We start from the raw sequence: 20,435 nt of genomic DNA, 5'->3' as shown, positions 1-20,435 counted from the left end.
CTGGCATGGCTGCATGCATTCATAATGGGCTTTGGGGCTTATTATACATGCATAGTAAACAGTGATGACTTGTCTGCAATTGTGAAAATGGCTTTTTTGAATGCCTTTGCTTCAGACAGGCATATATATATAGATTCAGGTATGCCAATCAACATAGTAAAAGAAGAGTCTATAATCTATAATATTTAATGAGAAAGGTATACATTTACAGTTCTACAGAATGTTGGCCAATGACAGAATACTTCAGAATTCAGTGCAAATAAAATTGCAGTCATTCATTCCCTAATACCTCCTTTATCCAGTTTAGGGTTGTGGGGAGCTGGAGCCTATGATGGTACTAAGAGGGTGGAAGGCAGATAAACTGATCTTGGATATTACACACATACAGGACAGATAGACAGACAAACACCCACACATGTACTTGTGTGCATGTACACACACACACACACACACACACACACACACACACACACACACACACACACACACACACACACACACACACACACACACACACACACACACACACACACACACACACACACACACACACACACACACACACACACATACCACTTCATCTGTGGTATTTCTTTGGGGTGTGGGAGAAAACTAACTCACCCAGCAAAAAACAGTCAGCTGCAGTATAAACACTCTAACAATACATTATGTACAATTCTGTTTTTTCACTATAGACAAGATGTCATCTCCTTTCCCATCAACAATAAGAACTGCAAATATTTTCTGAACAGCATAAACAGTGCAAGCTTAAAAATAAAAAATGCTGCAAAGTCACGCCAGGGGACTATGAGATACAGGACCATAAACCAAATATCCCAAATAATTCTCACATAAAGTTTTTAATGCTTTCATTCATTTTATTACAGAACTTCATCTGAATATACCCAGTACAAATTGTTCCCTGGCATGAGTTAGTAGCACTTTTTATTTTTACATCACCAACAAGAGCTACATGGGTAAACCTCCTGGCTTTTAATGTACAGTTCCTTGCCAGTCTTGAAAATATCTGAGGTATTATATATTTCATAATATTGTATACACAGAATATTTAAGGCTATTTCTGTCTTTCTAAGTATAAGTTATTATATTTGTCCCTTCAGCTGCACCTGCTGCAAAAACTTAGATAAGGAATGTGTGTTGAGAGGATGCACTATCTTACATTCATCCTGCACTTTGGCAAGGTCTGCATTCCAGGATCTCCAAGGTCCATTTGATCAGACTCTCATTCTAGCATGCAGAAAATACTAATAGGCATCCCACATAAAAAGTGGTGAGTATGTCCCCTTTTATGCACTTGTGAAAACTCATGAGTGATTTATATTGTAGGATGGCCTAATAGTTAAGGTGTTTGCCTTACAAACACAAGGTACAGGGTTTGAATCTCACAGGGGATAATTGGCTAGGCTTAAAATGGCTCATAATACTAATCTAATCTAATCTAATAAAAGGGTTGCTGGAATGTCTAGCTTCCTTGTATAACAGAGGAGGCTTCATGGACTGAATATGGCAAGGGTGGTCCTTTAACATGGACTGAACATCTACCATGTCTTTGGCAATGTATGTGTTTATCAATACGTCATGAAGTGCCAAACCATGCTGAATAATTCATATAGCAAGGTTCCAGATTACTGAGCTGTGATCCCAATCTAGGAGGACTATATTAATACCATCATGCTAAACATTTAGCCTAGGCTGACATGCATGGCTCAGACTGAGCAGTAATGTCCTTAAGTGAAGTGATACAACTAAAATTTCCTGCAATGATGACCTTGTTCTTAATTTTGTCTTTCATAAATTGGAATATAGGTCTAGCTGTTCTAGCTCCCATGTCTGGGTGGAGATGGATAGAAAAGATTGTAAACACACAATGACTATGCCTAACCACTCTGCCTGCTACTTCTCCCCATCCAGCTGAAATGAGTCTATCACTAGAAAGCTTGCTACTCCCTGCTTAATTAGAACCATAACTCACCACTTTTTCCTCAAGGAATCCAGAGAAAAGGCAGCAGACTGGTATACCCACAATTAAAGCTTAAAGCGTTCTTTATCTGTTAAATGAGTTTCTTGTAAAGCCAATCTATATGGGTCTTTCTTCTTAATTCACATTTACAACCTCACCTACTTAACAAGGGAATGGATCCCCTTTATAGTTATGCTAAGTAATTTCATGCATGTCATACCTAATTAGATTAATAAAACTTCACCAAGCAAGCAAGATCATATGGTCCCATTACCAGATATTCTTATCAGATGCTTCCTATCCATACTGTCCGCAAATGTAATATATATATATATATATATATATATATATATATATATATATATATATATATATATATAAGCTCCAACATTAGAAAACTTTATATTATTTGTGTAATACACAAACATTCAACCCCCAGACCAAAAGAGAAAACACTGCACTAATTAAATTAAAAATGTAGCACTGGTAGAAACACAACTATATGCAAAAAGGTAGTGAACTCCACAGGCAAAGGGATCTATGAATATCCAATGACCCTTTAAATTGGATTATAGGGGTCAGAACACTGACAGGTTCTCAAATGACAGCATAAGGGTAGCCCTGTAGGCACTGAGAGAGATAAACTATTTGGGTGAAAAGTAAATACCCCATGAAACAAATGCTCATGCATTTGCCATAGCACATAAAAATCCTACATATTTTATCTTAGTGCCCTATCTTTTAGTAGTGAAACATTGGAAAGTGCATGTAGGAAACAAACACAAGAAGGACAGAAAGAAGAGAGGAAAGAAGAGGGGAAAGGGAGGGCTAAATAGTCCCTAATGTCCATTTTCCCAGCTGACTGTATTTCCTGAACATATGCATGTGCTTTGATGCGGTAACCTGTGTATATTATAACTTAGCACAGTCCCAAGAGGCTAGCTGTTAAAAGGGTATGCATATATATAGTACCAGACATGTCCTTAAGCCAGCACCAAGTCCAATTCTGAGTGTGCCACAGTTGGAGCCTTCTTGGGGCACTTAGAACCAGAAGACATCGAGAAGATGCCATTAGCTGTTCTGTCCCTCTTAACTTGGTTCACAGACCACTCCATACTGTCCGATGTATCTAGTATATTAATATCCTTCAAAAATGCAGTGACATTTTCCCTGTGATGGAAAACATATGGACCATCTAGAAGAACAATCCTAGATGAGCAGGAAAGAGCACTGTAGTCCTAACTCCATTTCCTTTTAAGACTCAAATGAATGGCAGCCACACCCTTTATTTTTTTCCACAACTTACTTAGAAAAGTAATTTTCACTTTGCATTTTCTGCAACAAATAATGGATATCCTTTTGCTCTTATGCAGCCTTAAGAACATTTTCCTTTGGTTAGAAGGTGAGGAAACAGCCAATAACTGCATGTGATTATGCTGTAGGGGTTGGGGGGGGGATAAGTGACCTATGTACCCTCCAACATTAATTTAAAGCAGGACTGAGGTCTAATGTAGTAGAGAGCAAAGCCTGGAAAAATCTGAGTTTGTCTTTTTGCTTTGCCCCTTCTTGTAAACTCAATATGCACAGGTTGTTTTTGAAACCTCTGTTTTCTTGGATGTTGACTGTATCACTTATATTCTGCACAAAGTCTAATAAGAAGGCTATCTTGTGCTATACTTCTTCCAGATGCAGAACAATATCTTGGGTGGCTGACTGCACTATATAAGTGTGGTACATGACTCTAGCTACTGTAGTTTTTAATCTCCTGCCCCTGCCATTGGAGCAACATCTGAAAAGTGCCCACTGAAAAAGGCTTTGTAGTGAATCCACAGTGTGGCCAAACTTGGGTCCTGATGCTGCTGTGGTGTGTTGAGGAAACAGCGTTAGAGTACAATAATGGCTATTAAATTATTTTCATAAGATTCTGCTCACTTGGCTGGCTGAACACCATTAATCGACATTACCCAGAGCATCACCAGATTAACCTTGATCCGTAAAGTAGACTTCTTTGGACATCATAAATCAGTGTGAGCTAAACATTCTTAATGTTAGATAAAGGCAGAGTGTGCACTCAAACTATATATTACAGGCAAAAATGTACTTTTAAAAAAAACGAGACTGAGACATTACCTCTCCGGGCAAGTAATCAGGGAGCCTGCATCCTCACTACTGATACTGGAGAGGGTCATTCTCTGGGAACAAAAATGAATACAGCCAGTATTTCCAGATGCAGCTCTCTGCATCAAGCACAATTTCCCTTAAGAGCACACAGGGAACACATTCAGTCTGGCATCTGGATTTCTCTCTCTCTCTCTCTCTCTCTCTCTCTCTCTCTCTCTCTCTCTCTCTGTCTCCAGGGCCCCAGTGAGACTCCTCACTGGCAAAGATGTAGAGTTGAGTCCTCAGCCAAGGGTCCAATGCAAATCCTCCAACACCCTCTCTGTGAAACCAGTACTTTGTGTCACTGCTCCAAGCAGCTGACACACACATACACACACACACACACACACACACACACACACACACACACACACGTGCATGTGCATGCACGCACACACACACACACACACACACACACACACACACACACACACGCGCGCGCGTACTCCACATGCACACTAATAGAACATTTAGAGTAGCCAATTCACCTACTGGATATATATGGGATATTGGAGAAAGCTAGGGTCCTCCCATCCAGACTGCACAGAATGCACACTAGCAAAGACCCAAACCAGGAACTTCTTGCTGTGAGGTGTCAATACTACTCACTGTGTCCCTGTACTGATCTAAGATGCTGTAAGCTTATTCTAATGTTGCAGTGCAGTAAGCCTGAAAACCTGCCAAAATTAAAATTATTACAATATTCATGTGTTTGTTGTCATTCATACACCTGTATTTTGTGCCTTATTTTATTTGTTTAAGGTTTTCTTTAAGAAATACTTGGTTTGCATTTTAAGTGGTACACAAATGCAATTAAGCCTAATTAACCCCCACGACTGACTTCTGAATTAACTGTTGTGAAAAATAGATTTAGAATTGCTCCAAGCTCTGTTCTGTAATATTTCAAGTACACAGTAATATCAGAGTGGAGAGGACCTTCAGTAATGCTTGACAATCTGAGTATTCAAAGTCAAGAAAATTGTGGTTTTGACTGCAAAATTGCACCAGGTTGGACATTTTTTTGTTAAAGTCAGTATTAATTACTGCAAGTTACATTTAAATAGTATACATATCCTTTGCTGCTTTCTATCTTTTTTTGATTTATCAGTCATTGCTTTCTCAGAAATAACAAAGCTGAATATCATGGGAACTGTTAAGCATGCATGGCTTATGTCATATGGATAATACTCAAGCACAAACTGAAAGCAAAAGTAAAATAAGCTGATGAAATAAGTAATCTAAATGCTGACTTCATTCTCTAAAGTTAATGGCTAGATGGAAGTAATTACCTTTGTCCACACAAACGTTACCCTTCCACTTAACCGTCATCATTTTTTATAGAAATGTATATATTCCTAATGATCCATTCATTTTCAGTATAACAGCTACAAGTGAAAAGAGGCTACAATATATATTGCCATAAAAAGCTGAAAAATTTGGCAGTGTTTTCATACCATAAAATGCAATAACAGAGCACATGCAAAACACCCATTTGAAAGGTTTGTCTCCTTACTTGTGTATATATTTATTTTAGGAGTTAAGTAGGCTGTACATACAAATTTAGCCATTACCTTATCACATAGGATCCAGAAACAATTATGATTCGTGAAAGATAGGAAAATTAAAACATGTGAAAAAGAAGAGGTTGAGAAATATAAGCCAGCAGTCAAGTGCAAAGATACAAGGGAATTATATAGATGAAGAAAGAATGATAGGTAGGGTAATAGAATGGTTCTGGAACATTCTGCAGATAGCACCATAATAAGAAAGAACGTAAGCTGGAATTGGAAAATTCTGAAAGCAAACCCGATGGTAAGGGAGAGTGTAATGGAAGCCCCAATGTCTTCTTAGAAGAAGGATTTAACATAAAAGAGAACTGAAGATTTTGTTCTTCAAATGAGATGATAAACTGAGGTCCCATCTGCCTGAGATGGTGGTAGCTCAGTGGATGCAAAATATCCCATGACGCCGCCTATCGAAAAGAGTACAGGAGGTTCCTTGATGCCTAGGCCAAATTTCCCCTAGAAGTATAAATAACACCTTTGGTCTCCCCTGAAAAGAGGCTACTAGCCTAGCAGGACTAATCCAGTCAACAAGAATCAATAAAAATAAATAAATAAGTAAATAAATAAAATAAATAATAAGCCCCAGAATTACCCATTCTAAGGACTTGCACCTTGCCTCTTGTATAAATAGGACCTGCTGGAGAGACAGATATGTATCCCAAAGACTACCTCGTCTATGGACCATGCTCTCTATCCATGTGAAGCAGAGTTCCTCCCTAATGCAGTTCATGTACAACTTGGACAATTGGCTGGAGAACAGGAAATTCATTCCTGGTTTGGCATTTATGTCTCTAATGGACACAGGCAATCTGTAAATGGTTCATCTCCCAGGCCCTAGCTTGGAATGTTTCATCTCCCAAGACCCTGCTTACACTTATCAAGAGTATCAGAACTTGTCAGAGATTTGGGATGGATGGCTAGGCTTAAAAAGGCCCTTGTGGTCATTAGCCTTGTAAACACCTATGAACCTATAAGATTAAAGAAAAACAAAAGGGTCAGTTAAAGTGACGGGCTTACTCATGTGGGACATGTAAATACTGCAAATATACGATCAACACCCCAAATATTGTAGTAGAGGGCTCTGATATGAATACTGCAGCAGTGAGTTTGTATGACTGCAGCTCAGCAGGTGTAGTGGGCAGTGCACTATATGAGACATGTCTGTAATTTTATGTAGGAAAGACAGGAAGGGAAATGTCATTAAGAATAAGGGATCATTTGTATTGTATTAACACTAACAACAAATATAATGTATTATGTAGACATTCAATAGAATGTAGTGGATGGAAAAAATATAACTTTTTTAATTTCAGAAAATTTGACAGGAAGTTTTAAATATAAGCAAAGTGAGATGGCAAATGAAATTAAGTGAATATCTTCTACTGAATCTTAAACAATTAGCAAAAGGGCAAACAGTTAAGGTGTAACAAAAGTTGGGTCTATATCACTTAGACGAAACAGCAGAAGTTCGAACACCATATGTTCGAACTTCTAACCTCGAAGTGCAAAACCATTGAAGGCTTAGAACAGCGATTTTTTTCCCAGGGAAAAAAATCACTGTTCCAAGAAACACACACACAGCACAAGCACACCATAAAAACAGCAATCCACACACATACACTTAAAATCCTACATCTAACCATACACTAAACTGTACATACACTACTATCTATCCACTTACCTTAACCCAAACCCTAACCCTAAGGTCCGTCACTATCGCACACTCACCTGAACTGCGCCTTAATCCTAACTCAACTATACTGCCCTAACCCTAAAGTCTGTCACTATCACACACCCACCTCACCCGCGCCCTAACCCTAACTCACCTAACCCGCGCCCTAACCCTAACGTCCGCACAATCGCACACTTACCTGAACCCGACCCGTAACTTTCCACCACAGTGCTGAAAATAGCGAAGTCACAGAAATGGCCTACAGAATTCTTTCCCTGGGAAAGAATTCGGTGTTGCGCGGCTTCGCGATAATCAGTTTTTGAACTTTACAGTTCGAACATATGGTGTTCAAACAGCTGAAGTTTCAACAAATATGGATAGGAACCCACAAAAGTTAATGCATTTATTAATTGATGTTTTTATGAAATATAATTTTAGAAATTTTTAGTTTTTTGCTTGTTTTGAATATTAAGTATTAATCATATGATGTGTGGGGGTATTTAAATGAATATAGGTATAATAGTCTGATGAAGTCTTTGCAATGTTTAAAGACAGAACAAATTAAGTCTTCTCATTTTTGTGTTGCTTTGAACACCTTTTGTCTTTTCCTGTATATTTTTGTAATTCAGTTGTGAAGAAGATTTATTTTATGTATGTATATATTTATGTGTGTGTGTGTGTGTGTGTGTGTGTGTGTGTGTGTGTGTGTGTGCGCGTGTGTATGGTTTTGTGTGTGTGTGTATGTCTCTGTGTGTGTGTGTGTGTGTGTGTGTGTGTGTGTATGTGTGTGTGTTTGTGTGTGCTTTGAACATATATATGGATGTGAGGATCTAATATAATACTTAAACAAAACATGCATTGATCTAACACAATCATATGCACTTGAGTTAAACACTATTACAAATGTGGAAATGTTGCCATGCTACCTAAAACCTGAACAGAACACTATACAGAATATTTACCTTATAATTAGCTATCTGAAATTTCAGATTGTGTTGTTGCCTTTTGTAACGTGCTACTACTACTTCTTTCAGTTACATAACCTACTTGCATACTGTCAGGTGCCAAGAGCAGATAATGGAAGCATATTATTTATCTTATTCCTTTTGGTCAATGAGATAGTCTGACTGGACAGAAGTACTATATATATATATATATATATATATATATATATATATATATATATATATATATATATACACTTATCCTTTGTTGACCAGGTTAGTCCCACTAGGCTAGTAGCCTCTTTTCAAGGAAAATTTGACCAGGGGAACTTCCCATACTCTTCAATTGCTGCCATGGGAATTTTTGTATCCAGCTAAGCTACCACCACCTCAACCAGATGGGGCCTTGGTTTAATGTCTCATCCAAAGGCTAGTATACTCAGGAGTACAACAACCCCATTTATACAGTACTAAAATGTTAGCAATCAATCTACCTTGGGATTAGAACCCACAGCCTTCTACACCAAAGGTAAGTGTGCAATCTGTTACACCACTGACATTCATGAAGATGACTCTGACAGTTGAACTGATGTTGACTGATGACACTGAATGATATATATATAAAAATATAAAACAACACACAAACTGTTCTGACCCAAAAATACCAGTGCAGGTGCGGGGAAAGTCCAAATAAATCATAAAATACATCAAACAGCCAGACAGCAAAGGTACAAGGTTTCTCTTGCAGTTTTGCCAGTATCTGAAACAAAAATCTGTAAGTGAAATTGGTCCACCTGTAAATTTTTCCTGCTTTACATTACTTTTGTACCTTTCCTGTGTTTTGGATTTTGTGATCTATCTATCTATCTATCTATCTATCTATCTATCTATCTATCTATCTATCTATCTATACACAGACATGTGTGTGTGTTTTTGAGTGTGCGCGTGCACGCACATGTGTGTGTGTGTGTGTGTGTGTGTGTGTGTGTGTGTGTGTGTGTGTGTGTGTACACATGGTTCCACTTCATATCATCGAATTATCATTTCATTGAATTGCAAACCATCGAGACCAAATTGTCGAAAACCGATTTCATCGAAAACTCATTTCGTCGAATCTCAAGTCATTGAAAACTATGAAGCAACTACAAATAACATTCCACAATGTTTTTACTACGTTTATGCAGGGGGGCAAACCCCCCTGCACCCCCCAAGTGGGGGGCTCCACCCCCACCCCCCCCTAATTAAATATACCAACTCCAAGGTCGCACTACAGTGGGGTTAGGAAATTACCTTTTCCCCCACTGTAGTGCAACCTTGGAGTTGGTATATTTAATTAGGGGGTGTGTGGGGGGTGCAGGGGGGCTTGCCCCCCTGCATACACATAGTACAAAGTGTCTGGGATGTTATTTGTAGTTGCTTCATAGTTTTCAATGATTTGAGATTCGATGAAATGAGTTTTCGATGAAATGGGTTTTTGACGATTTGGTCTCGATGGTTTGCAATTCAATGAAATGATAATTCGATGATATGAAGTGGAACCGTACACACATATATACTTCACAAAAGGAAACCAGCACTCAATAAATATTTCAAAATTTAAGTTTACGTTTATTAACCTTCACCTCAGAACAGTAGGCAAGAGAGCAAACCGGTTTCACCCATTCGTGTCATCTCTCACACACACACGCACACATATATATATATATATATATATATATATATATATATATATATATATATATATATATATATATATATATATATATATATATATATATATATATATATATATATATATATATATAGTGTGATAGACTTATAAGAAAAGAAGGAGTAGGCTTGTTAACAGTAATTGAGGTATGATGTTAGGTATCTTGTGACCCCTAGAACAGCTCATACATTCAGTGGGCTCCATATTTACTCACCTTGATAGTGTATGTTTACTGTAATCATAAATACTTTATGTAGAGGTGTGTGCTGTATTTTATTGTTTATATAGCACATAAAGTGCCACAAAGTAATCCTGTACTTGAATAAGAAAAAGTTATTTCTTTCCATTTATATTCACCATTTTTAGGCTTTCAGATGAAGGGCCATTTTTTGACATTATGATGAACATCTAGAAGGTACTACAGCACCTCATGTGCTCCAAACAGTGCATTAATGGAATTTCAACAAAATGACTCCACCCGGATAATCACTGAGGCTTAATGCTGGCTCTAGGTACAAAGCCTGGCTCTCATTAATATTGGCTTTTTCATAAGTGGGACTAATCCACTTTTGAGCATTAATCCACTGCTGATTCCTTTATTCCCTAAAATGCAAGATTCCTTTATCAGAGCCGCAGTCATTTAAATGGCATGTCACATATTTAATTTTGTTCTACACATCAGTATAGGACACTATAGCTGAATAACAACCAAACAATGCAACCTATTAGTAAGACATGTCTATGTATTGTCTTCCTCTAGTCATTTAAAATAAATTATTGTATTTTAAACTGCTTCACATAAAGAAAAGCATTTAACTACACTGGCATTTTATAGATTGTTAAAAAAAAACTTACAGTCCAGAATTTGATGAAATATTGGAGATCTGTTGCAGCAATGAACAGGCAGTACATCAAAGAATATGCCAGGAACAGTAGAAAAAACTTGTAATTGGAGAAACCAACACAGTTGTTTACCCTAGTGATGGAAAAAGAGGTGTTATACTGTATAAAATGCCCACCTACCACCAAACATGACTATTTCAGCACATAATAAATAGCAATGTAACATTTCAGAACTCTGCATATATTTCAGATTTATAGTTAAATAGACAGATTTACATCAAGTTCAAGCTGTCTATGTGAAAATTCATGTTTTACATCCCCCAGGAGCTATATTAAGTCAGGTCTTAAAGGTAAAACTGAATGAGTTATCTTCATTTAACATAAATGGAGGTGAAACTCATGAAGCTATGTGTCAGACAACAGTAATTGCTGTTCATGTATTACTAATTACTCTGTTAAAGGATTAAATGTCATCACATAAGCACCATTTCCATAAACCACATAAATTATAAATTAAGGTTGTAAGCGCAAACCTTTTTTATCATGCATTATTTATGTTGCTATATGCCCACAGTGTGCTTTTGAAAGACGCATTTAAAATTATTATGTATTTATCTCTGTATCTGGTGTAACATTTTCATTCCTTGAGAACAACTTTACAGCCTGAAAGTTGCAAAAAATATTTTTATTGATAATGTTATAGTAGACTATTGTATAATAGCATTATCCGTACCTCCCTATTACTATATGCCCTATGTGTTGCTGCTTACCCTATGAGATACTGAACTCACAGAACAAAAATAGAATTATGGTACCTTCCGTTATTTAAAAAAATGAAGACGTTATGTAGTATGTGACTGTTGTTTCAGTAGCACACTGTTATGGAAATTTAAAATGTATAAAATGACGTTACACACAAACAGCAATGTTGCTGTAAACAACTACAATATGTAGATGATTAACCAAAAATTTAATCAATTTTTGATGCATTTAAAGTGCCAAAGGAACATGGTGAATTCATTTAAAATGCCATCTGTTACACTCTAACAAGCCATGGGCTGCTGCTAAAGTCTGCAGAATATACACTTAGAAAAAAAAATCAGCATTATTATTAATATTCTGTCTTGTTTTAACACTCTTACGCACATTTGTATCAATGTGTTACATTGTCTAGAAGTCTTTCTGATGTCTTGACTAGTATACATCCTTTTTTTATGCCACCAGGAGATAGCTACAGTCTGCAAGGCCCAAGATACCATATCCTATATTATTAATCTTCCTTTGGATAAATGGGTGGGTGGGCTGGCATACACAGTTCCTTTCTACCATGACTTGGCACATGATACTTCAGAGGAACATTTGACACCTTAGACAGTGGTTCATTCTTAAAGGAGCACTGTTATGCAAATAAAGGTCTATAGTTTAGAAGAGTGATTGTATGAGATATGGAAATCCAAAATACTGAAGATGTGTGTCTTTTACAGGAAGATGACATTTCCCAGCAGACTGGTTCCACTGATGCTTTTGTTTTCTGAAGGTATGTATTCTCTTTCCATAGTGACCACACAGCAACTGCAGAAGATGATTAAAGATGTTCATTTCTAGAACAATAGAAATGTATCATGAGTTTTCCAAAGACACAATGTTTTGCCTACACTCTGCTCCTCCATATCCAGTAAAGTAGGTTATTTTTTAATTAGAAAGGACTTGTAACTGATTATGTCATATTTTACAATATGAAAAATAATTTAAGCCCCTTGTTGATGTTAATTTATAAAAAAGGATTATATAATACCTTCTACAGGACCAACAAACCCTTTCCAATTGCTTCATGTTGTAAGAGAAATTATAGTTATTACTATAACAGTATATGTATGTATGGCTTATTTATTCAGGGCTTCCCTGTGCCTGGCTTGGGTACTGTGACTGGAAGACTTGTATTACTTCTAAAACCATCTGGACCTACAAAGCTGATATAAATATTTTTTTGCACTTTTTTTTAACTATCTCAGTGCTATTTAACACTTCTGTGCTGCATTTATTGATTTTGTTGAATTTATCACTGTTTTTCAGCTGCACTTGTTAAATCAATGTCATCTGTTTGTTACTGTACTGCTCTTAGGTTGTGTTAAAAGTATTCTGATATTTCCTAACCTCCTCTGATACCACAAACGTTGTTCTGAGTTTGTCAAATTTATCCTAAGTTTGTCAAAATATGCCTAAGTTTTGCAATTTTTTCTTTTTGTGTGTTTGTAGAAGTTCTCCTATGTCTGCACATTTTTTCTGTATTTGTGAACATTTCCCAGGGTTTTTGAACTTATAGGTTCATAGGTTCATAGGTAGATACTAGGCTATCTGCCCAAGGGCATTTATAAGCCTAGCCTGAATGTGTCGGCTTTCACTGCCCCATTAATTAATTAGCTGAGCCTCTGTCAAGCAGAGCCATAGGCATGATCCCCAGGGTGTATTTTCTATTTCCCATCCACTCATCAAGGTTCCTCTTGAAGAGTGATATTGAGGGGCTCTGCCTAATGTTATTTGGGGTTTTGTTCCAAAGCATGGGGAGTCTCTGTGATGGGAATCTGTCCCTCCAACATGTTCTATTTATTGTAGTGTCGAGGTTTAGCTCACTGGAGCATGTGGCTCATAGTGACTTGGATTTCTTTAGGTGGCGCATGTCCATCAATTCTGAGTTGAACATGGCTTTGTAGGTTAGGCAGAGATCACCTCTGAACAAGCGGTATGCCACTGAGTAAAGCCGGAGTTTTTTCAGTCTGGCTACATATGGCATATGATTGAGGCCTGTGATCCTCTTGGTGAGGTACTTTTGTGGTCTCTCCAGCTGCTGATAGTGTCTTGTGAGGTACTTCCCAAATGGGGCATTGTATTCTATGATGGGTCTGATGAGTGACAAGCAGAGGGACACTATAACCTCTTTATTTATAGATGCAAACCCTTTAGTAATTAGATGGGCCACATAGAAGGATTTCCTAACTACTTTGGTGATGTGATTGTCAAAAGAGAGATTACTATCTACCTGAGTCCCCAGGTCTCTTATTACCTCTTCTGACTTAACAGGGCTGCCACCAATGTAGCAGTTCATGGGTGTTTTGTTTTTCCCAAACAGAATGACTATGCATTGTTTGGCATTTAACTTGAGTCCATGACTTTGACACCATGTGTCAGTCTCGGTGAGGCCCTTTTGGAGAATGTCTGTGTTAGCCGGAGTGTCAATTATGGCTCCCAGTTTGCAGTCATCAGCAAATTTTGTCAGCCACAGACCTGTGTTTACCTGCACTTCTGAGAAATATATGCCGAACAGTAGGGGGCCCAAGACTGAACCCTGTGGGACACCACTTGTGACTGGTTTAGAGTCGGACATGGATCCCGCTATTCTTACCATGTGGGTTCTGTCTGTAAGCCAGCTGGCAACCCATCTCGTGACGTGGGGGTTTATGTTTAGGCTGGTGAGCTTGTCTATGATACCTGAGTGAGGAATGGTGTCGAAAGCCTTGGCAAGGTCTAGGTAGGCTGTATGAACCATCTTTCCCTCATCAATGGCTTTGGTGACTGTCTCAAAGAAGTCAACCAGGTTCAGTAGGCATGATCTGCCCTTAACAAAGCCAAACTGAGTTGAGTCAAGGTCTCATATGTCTTTGTTAATGAGTTCCATGATAATGTGCTCCATAGCCTTGCAGACCAGGCTGGTTAGGCTTATAGGGCATTAGTTAATGGGGTCAGTTGTTGCTCCTCCTTTGTGGAGTGGAATAACCGTTGCTGTGCACCATTCCTTGGGCATGTAACCTGTGGATAGGCTGAAATTGAATAATTTCTTTAGATGAGGGATTAGTTCATCTTGTAGTTCGTGCAAGACGCAGCCTGGGACACCATCTGGCCCCATTGATGCTGTGTTTTTGGCTTTTGAGAAAGCTATTTTTACCTGTGCTTCTGTGATTTCAGGGACGTTGGCCTCATCGTGTATTTTTGTGGGCCCTTTTGGGGGTGATAGGGGGGTGAAGTTAGCACTGAATCTATCTGCCAGGATGTTGGCGATATCCCTAGGTTCAGTATATTTTGTGCTATTTTGCACCAGCTCGGCGCATATCTGTGATTTACCACTTAGATTCTTAACATAGCCATAGAAGGCTTTGTGGTTATCCTTCGAATTCTTGCCTATTTTTCTTTTGAAGTTGGCCTTGGAAGATTTTATGAGGGATCTAAGTTTCTTACTAATACTGATCAGGTATGTCTTTCCTTTTTGGGATTTGCTTTTTTTCTGGACTAGTTTCCTCCTTCTATTGTATAGTTTGTTTACTGCAGGGGTCCACCAGACTGGTTTCCTACTCTTGGAGGAATGAGTCTTGGTTTTACTAGGGATGGCACGATCCATACATCCTTGTAGGAGTTCAGAGTGCATTTGTAAAGATTTCAGCATTTTAGGCGGTGTTATCCTTAGACGTGGGGGGTGTGAAGCTTTCCACTTCTGTCTTAAGCTGTGTGAAGTTGGCTTTAGAAAAGTTTTTCACTGAGGTTTCCTTGGGTGTGGGAGATGGTGGGGTGTGGACATCCAGTGTGATTAGTTTATGGTCAGATCTAACCAGTGGCTGGTGTACCTCCGGTGTGGAACATGTTGTCCATGTTGGTGATGACCAGGTCTAATATATGTCCTCCTCTGGTTGGGGAGTTTACCAGCTGATCCAAGGCATTTGAGTTGATAAATTCCAGGAAACGCTGGGCCTGGGAGTTAGTACTTGAGTAGTTTTCCCAGTTGATGGACGGGTAGTTGAAATCACCCAATATCAGGGTGTAGGACCTTAATGTTTTCCAGTGTCCCCAGGAAGGTACAGTGGTGGTTCTGGGACATGGAGGGTGATCTGTAGCAGGCCACAATTTGCATTGCAGTTGTGCCTGATGTTAGTTGCACATGGATGATCTCTGAGGTATTGTGTTGTGCCCACTAACCTGGAGGTGTGGGTATCCTTGATAAATATGGATACACCCCCTTCTTTTGTGTTACAGTCTGTGTTCTGTGGCCGAAATGTGTGGTATGAGTTGTAGCCTGGTAGTGCTGGGGTGCTCACTGGAGCCTTAAACCAGGTTTCTGTTACGGCACAGACATCTACATTCTCCATACTGAGGAGTGCTTCAAGTGTGTGCATTTTAAAATTTAAACTCCTGGCATTGAGTAGCATAACCCTCATTTTCTTGATTTTCGTGCTGGTTACGGTGGTAGGTTTGACTTTTGGGCTTTGCCTAAAAAAGGCACTATGGGGACAGCAAAGGCCTTATTTCCAAGGATTCCTGATACTGCAGGAGTTCTGCCTTTAGTTGTAAAGCATTTGTTACTGCACTTGAGCTCAAAACCAGTTTGTTTTACATTAAGTGTTTTTTTGCACTCTGGTGGGAACAAAAGGCTGATTTAACCCTTCCGAGTTGGGAACTGCTGGTGGAAGGCTTATTGTATGTTTATCTAATTGGCCTGAGGGCTTAACTGTGTAAAAATCTTTCATCCTGCTGGTATAAAAGTGATGCACAAAAGTGGTTACCCATGCCTTGTATACAAACAAATCTCTCTAGTTTAAAATCCTTTATAGGAAATGCTCTCCATAGTTTCCCACTGTTCAAAGATGCTCGAGGAACTGGCAAGTTGTGCAGAAGGCAGCACCACTGAAGGTCATCTAATAGTAAACTACTACACACTCTCACTTAGACCTTTAAGTGACTCTCCCCTACTCCTTCCCATCTGCCAAACATCTGGTATAATGGATAGACACTTTCCTGTCATCTCTGTTTCTGTCCTAGTGGATATGGGCATCTGATGCAGGGTAGTAACTGCCTCATGTTCACTGAAAACCATTTAATTTTAGAACCGATAAATAGTACAAATAATGTCATTGTAGGCAAAGCTCTTACATATGCACAAACAAAAAATGTGAACCAGGTTGTCAGCGTTCACCCAAAATACTCACTACCGACACAAAGGAACAAACACATCGGCCCACATATACGGGAATACTCACTTGTAATCTACCCAGATCTCTAAGACCTCCTAAAAGCATCTCTCAGTGGCCCTGCCCATACTCAAAAAAGACAGCACCTCACACAACACAACTCTGAAAATCATAGTAGTCCCACTTCCAAGCCTATAAGGCAACACACCACACAGCCAAAGATTCTAGTTATTGGATTCCATTGTAAGACATACTGATGTCCCCTTTACCAGGCTAAACAAGGAGAAGATCACATTGAGCTGTCTATCTGGAGCTAGGATCCACCAGATCACACATGCACTTAGGACTTTAAACCACAAGTACCAGCATGACTGGTTCTAGTCCATGTGGGCATAGGTGAACTAAGACATACCTCACTGGATTATATGAAGAGTGACATGATGGAGAAGTCTGAATATGTGTTCCAGGTGGGTATGACTCTATCCTTGAGTAACATCCTACCTCCGCTAATGAAGATGCCACAGTACCAGGAAAAAATTATTGACTTCAACAACTGGGTAAGTTTCTGGTGTCACAACCAGGGGATCAAATATCTATCAGCCCGGGAAGACATGATCAACAACCTATGATGCTTTGCCAGAGATGATTTGCACTTGTCACCACTTGGCTTCTGGATACTGGCAAAAAATGTATCTATTCTCATAGTGCCTTTTTAGGCCATGCCAAGTTGTTAAACCCTCTAACATAACAAAAATCACTCATGACTACCTAAAGGTACTGCTGCTCAATGCTAGCAGTTTAAATGAAAAATATCACTCCCTGAAAGCACTCCTCACCCTGGAGAAAGCAGATATATGTGCAGTCACGGCGACATGGTTCAGAACCATAGAAAGCACCTTGGCTATCAAGGGCTACAATGCCTTTCATACATTTCGATTCCCTTAGCTTAGGATAAAACAAAGGGAGGAGGTGCCTCAGTGTTCATAAAGGACAAGTACACTGCTAGACTGGTCCAAAAGCATGACTTGCTTAAGCTGCTCCATGCCCAACTATCCTTAGGTGCGACCCCCCCCCCATTATATCCTTGCTAGCTACAGATCCTCTAACAGGTGTCTGGAAAAATCACAACTCCTACCTAAACCTACTGGAATATCTCAACATTCAGCCTAACACCATATTACTAATACTTCAACTACCACTCCATAAACTGGGAGTCTTATATGACCTATAATTCACTTTTGCCAGAGGTTTTTGGAATTTGTCAATGCAAACACCCTGTAGCAACTAGTTATCTCCCCAACTAGAGGTACAAATATCCTAGATCTAGTACTTATGAACATGGGGGATGCTGCTTCCTCCGATGCATTAACTCCTCTCTGGTAAGATCTGACCACAAAAATGACCTCCATTAGTATTAAAACTAACCCAGAACCTCCATCAAACTCTAGACCTGTTAAGAACTTTGCTAAGGCCAATTACGTTAAACTAAATGACAACTTATTAAACTTCCAAGCCGCTCTGAACCCAGATGACATTGACGTCACATGTGACATAGTGAGAAAGAATTGGCCATTGTTAATGGCTAATACAGAATTAAGAAGGGTAAATAATACACCACAGTTTACCTTTAGAAATAATTTATCATTAAGAAGACGACTTTGTTATATGAATGAACTATATGTTGCAAGGCCAGTATCTGACAGGAAAGTCACCTTCTCCTGTAGCTCATGTAAAGCATGTAAGCATATTTGGAGCTGCACATCTTTTGTACATTTTGTTACATGATCTAAGATAGACCTTGAGTTTTATGCAGACTGCAAAAGCACAAATTTACTTTACTATGCTAGCTGTATTAGGTACCATGCATTTTATACTGGAAACAACAATTGTAGTTTTAAAGAAAGAATATTAGAACAGCTGAATGAGAACACCAATGCTCTTGCACAACATATTCATAATCATGGAGAACAGCATATTTTTAGGTTTTTAGTGCTAGATCTACTCTAAGTCTGAGGGGTGGGGATCTAAAGAATTCTACAGAAAGAAATGAGCTAAAGTGGAGCTTGTAATTACAAGGACATATTCAACCAGGGTTAAATGGACAAGTTTCTTTAAAACCTTTGTTGAAGTTCCATCCCCTTAAACATTGAAGTGAACAAGACTTTATGTATGCAAGTAAGTGTATACTGGTATCTGTTTGTTGACTGGCTATTAGTTAAACAGGTGTTTTAATACTTTTTGTTTGAGTTCTGGATTTGATTCATTTATTAATTATGATATAACATTATTTGTAGTTGACTGTTGGTGTATTAGATTTTAAATTTCTTTATATAAATTATTTAGTTTTTTTACTGTATTTATATGGCCTGAAGAAGCGGTGAGTGCACCATGAAAGTGCGTACCTTTTTCTTTTACATCAAAGCCCACAGAGTATTTATGGATTAACAGTCATAGTGGTCCGATTATTTCATTAGTGCTGTGAATTTTTGTATTTTCTGACCTCAGCCTGGTTGTGTGGATATTCTTTGGTTTGACACTGAGGGCTACTCTGAACTATACACAAAAGCACTGTACAACCACATTCATAGCTGCACAGAGGAGGCAGTACCTGTCCTAGTCAAACCTATGATTACTGGCAAAAATAAACCACCCTGGTGGACCATTGGCATAAACAGTCAATTCAACAAAAGGAAAACAATCATCTCCAAAGCCAAGAAGGAACAGACACGGAACAAACAAATTAGAGAGCTGGTCAAATCTGGCATAGCAAACTATGAGGCAAAGATAGCCTTCCAGGTGAAGGATAACCATTAGGCTTTTTTAATTATGTTCATAACCTCAAGGAAAACACTTAGCAATGTGCTGAGTTAATCATGAACAGCAACACTTACACCAGCCTGAAACTATAGCAAACTTGCTGACTGACAAGTTCAATTCAAACTTCTCCCCCATCACCTCCTACCACATGCAAAGAAATACCCGCAACCATCCTTTTACCAGTCATTACAAGGGAACAGGTCTTTACTTGTGCTTGCTGAAGCCAAAGACACAGCCTCCATGGGTCCTGACAGCATTCTAGAATTCTTCTTAAATAGCTTAAAACAGACTCTATCAGGGTCACTAAAAAACCTGTTTAACTACAGCCTCCTGATAGGCTTTGTCCTAGAGGAATAGAGGACTGCAACAGACATCCCTTTGCACAAGGGGAGCCCATCAACTGACCCAGGGAACTACAGATACATAAGCTTGATGAGTCCTGTCTGCAAAGCCATGGAGAGAATTACCATGGACATGATCAATAATAACATAGGAACCCTCCAAAAACTGGATCAGACCCAATTTGGCTTTGTCAAAGGGATGTCTTGCTTGCTCAATCTGGTGGACTTCTTCAAGAAAGTCACCAGGGCCATAGATAAGGGTAAAATGGTACACACCGCTTATCTTGACCTGGCCAAAGCTTTTGACACAATCCCCCGCTCAGGGATCATAGATAAACTTACTGAGTTAGGCATAAACCCAACTGGCTCACTGACAGAACACATCTTATTCAGATAGGGGAATCCACTTCTGAAAAAGAAACCTGTTATTAGCAGTGTCCCACAGGATAT

The 20,435-nt window shown here is 38.8% G+C and overlaps 1 protein-coding gene across 1 annotated transcript in view; it reads right to left on the bottom strand.

Annotated features, from left to right (window-relative positions):
- Nucleotides 1-20,435, bottom strand: part of ZDHHC2 (zinc finger DHHC-type palmitoyltransferase 2) — a 1,463,314-nt gene that overhangs the window by 334,449 nt on the left and 1,108,430 nt on the right. The window contains 1 exon segment of the mRNA XM_044062506.1: nt 10,889-11,009. Within this exon segment, the coding sequence (XP_043918441.1) occupies nt 10,889-11,009 (121 nt within the window).

The sequence above is a fragment of the Protopterus annectens genome, chromosome 2.part1, assembly GCF_019279795.1.
Source record: "Protopterus annectens isolate FY-2018-M chromosome 2.part1, PAN1.0, whole genome shotgun sequence".
Classification (NCBI taxonomy): domain Eukaryota; kingdom Metazoa; phylum Chordata; order Ceratodontiformes; family Protopteridae; genus Protopterus; species Protopterus annectens.
The sequence above is the reverse complement of the archived record's forward strand: the minus strand, read 5'-3'. Positions and strand labels throughout refer to the sequence as shown.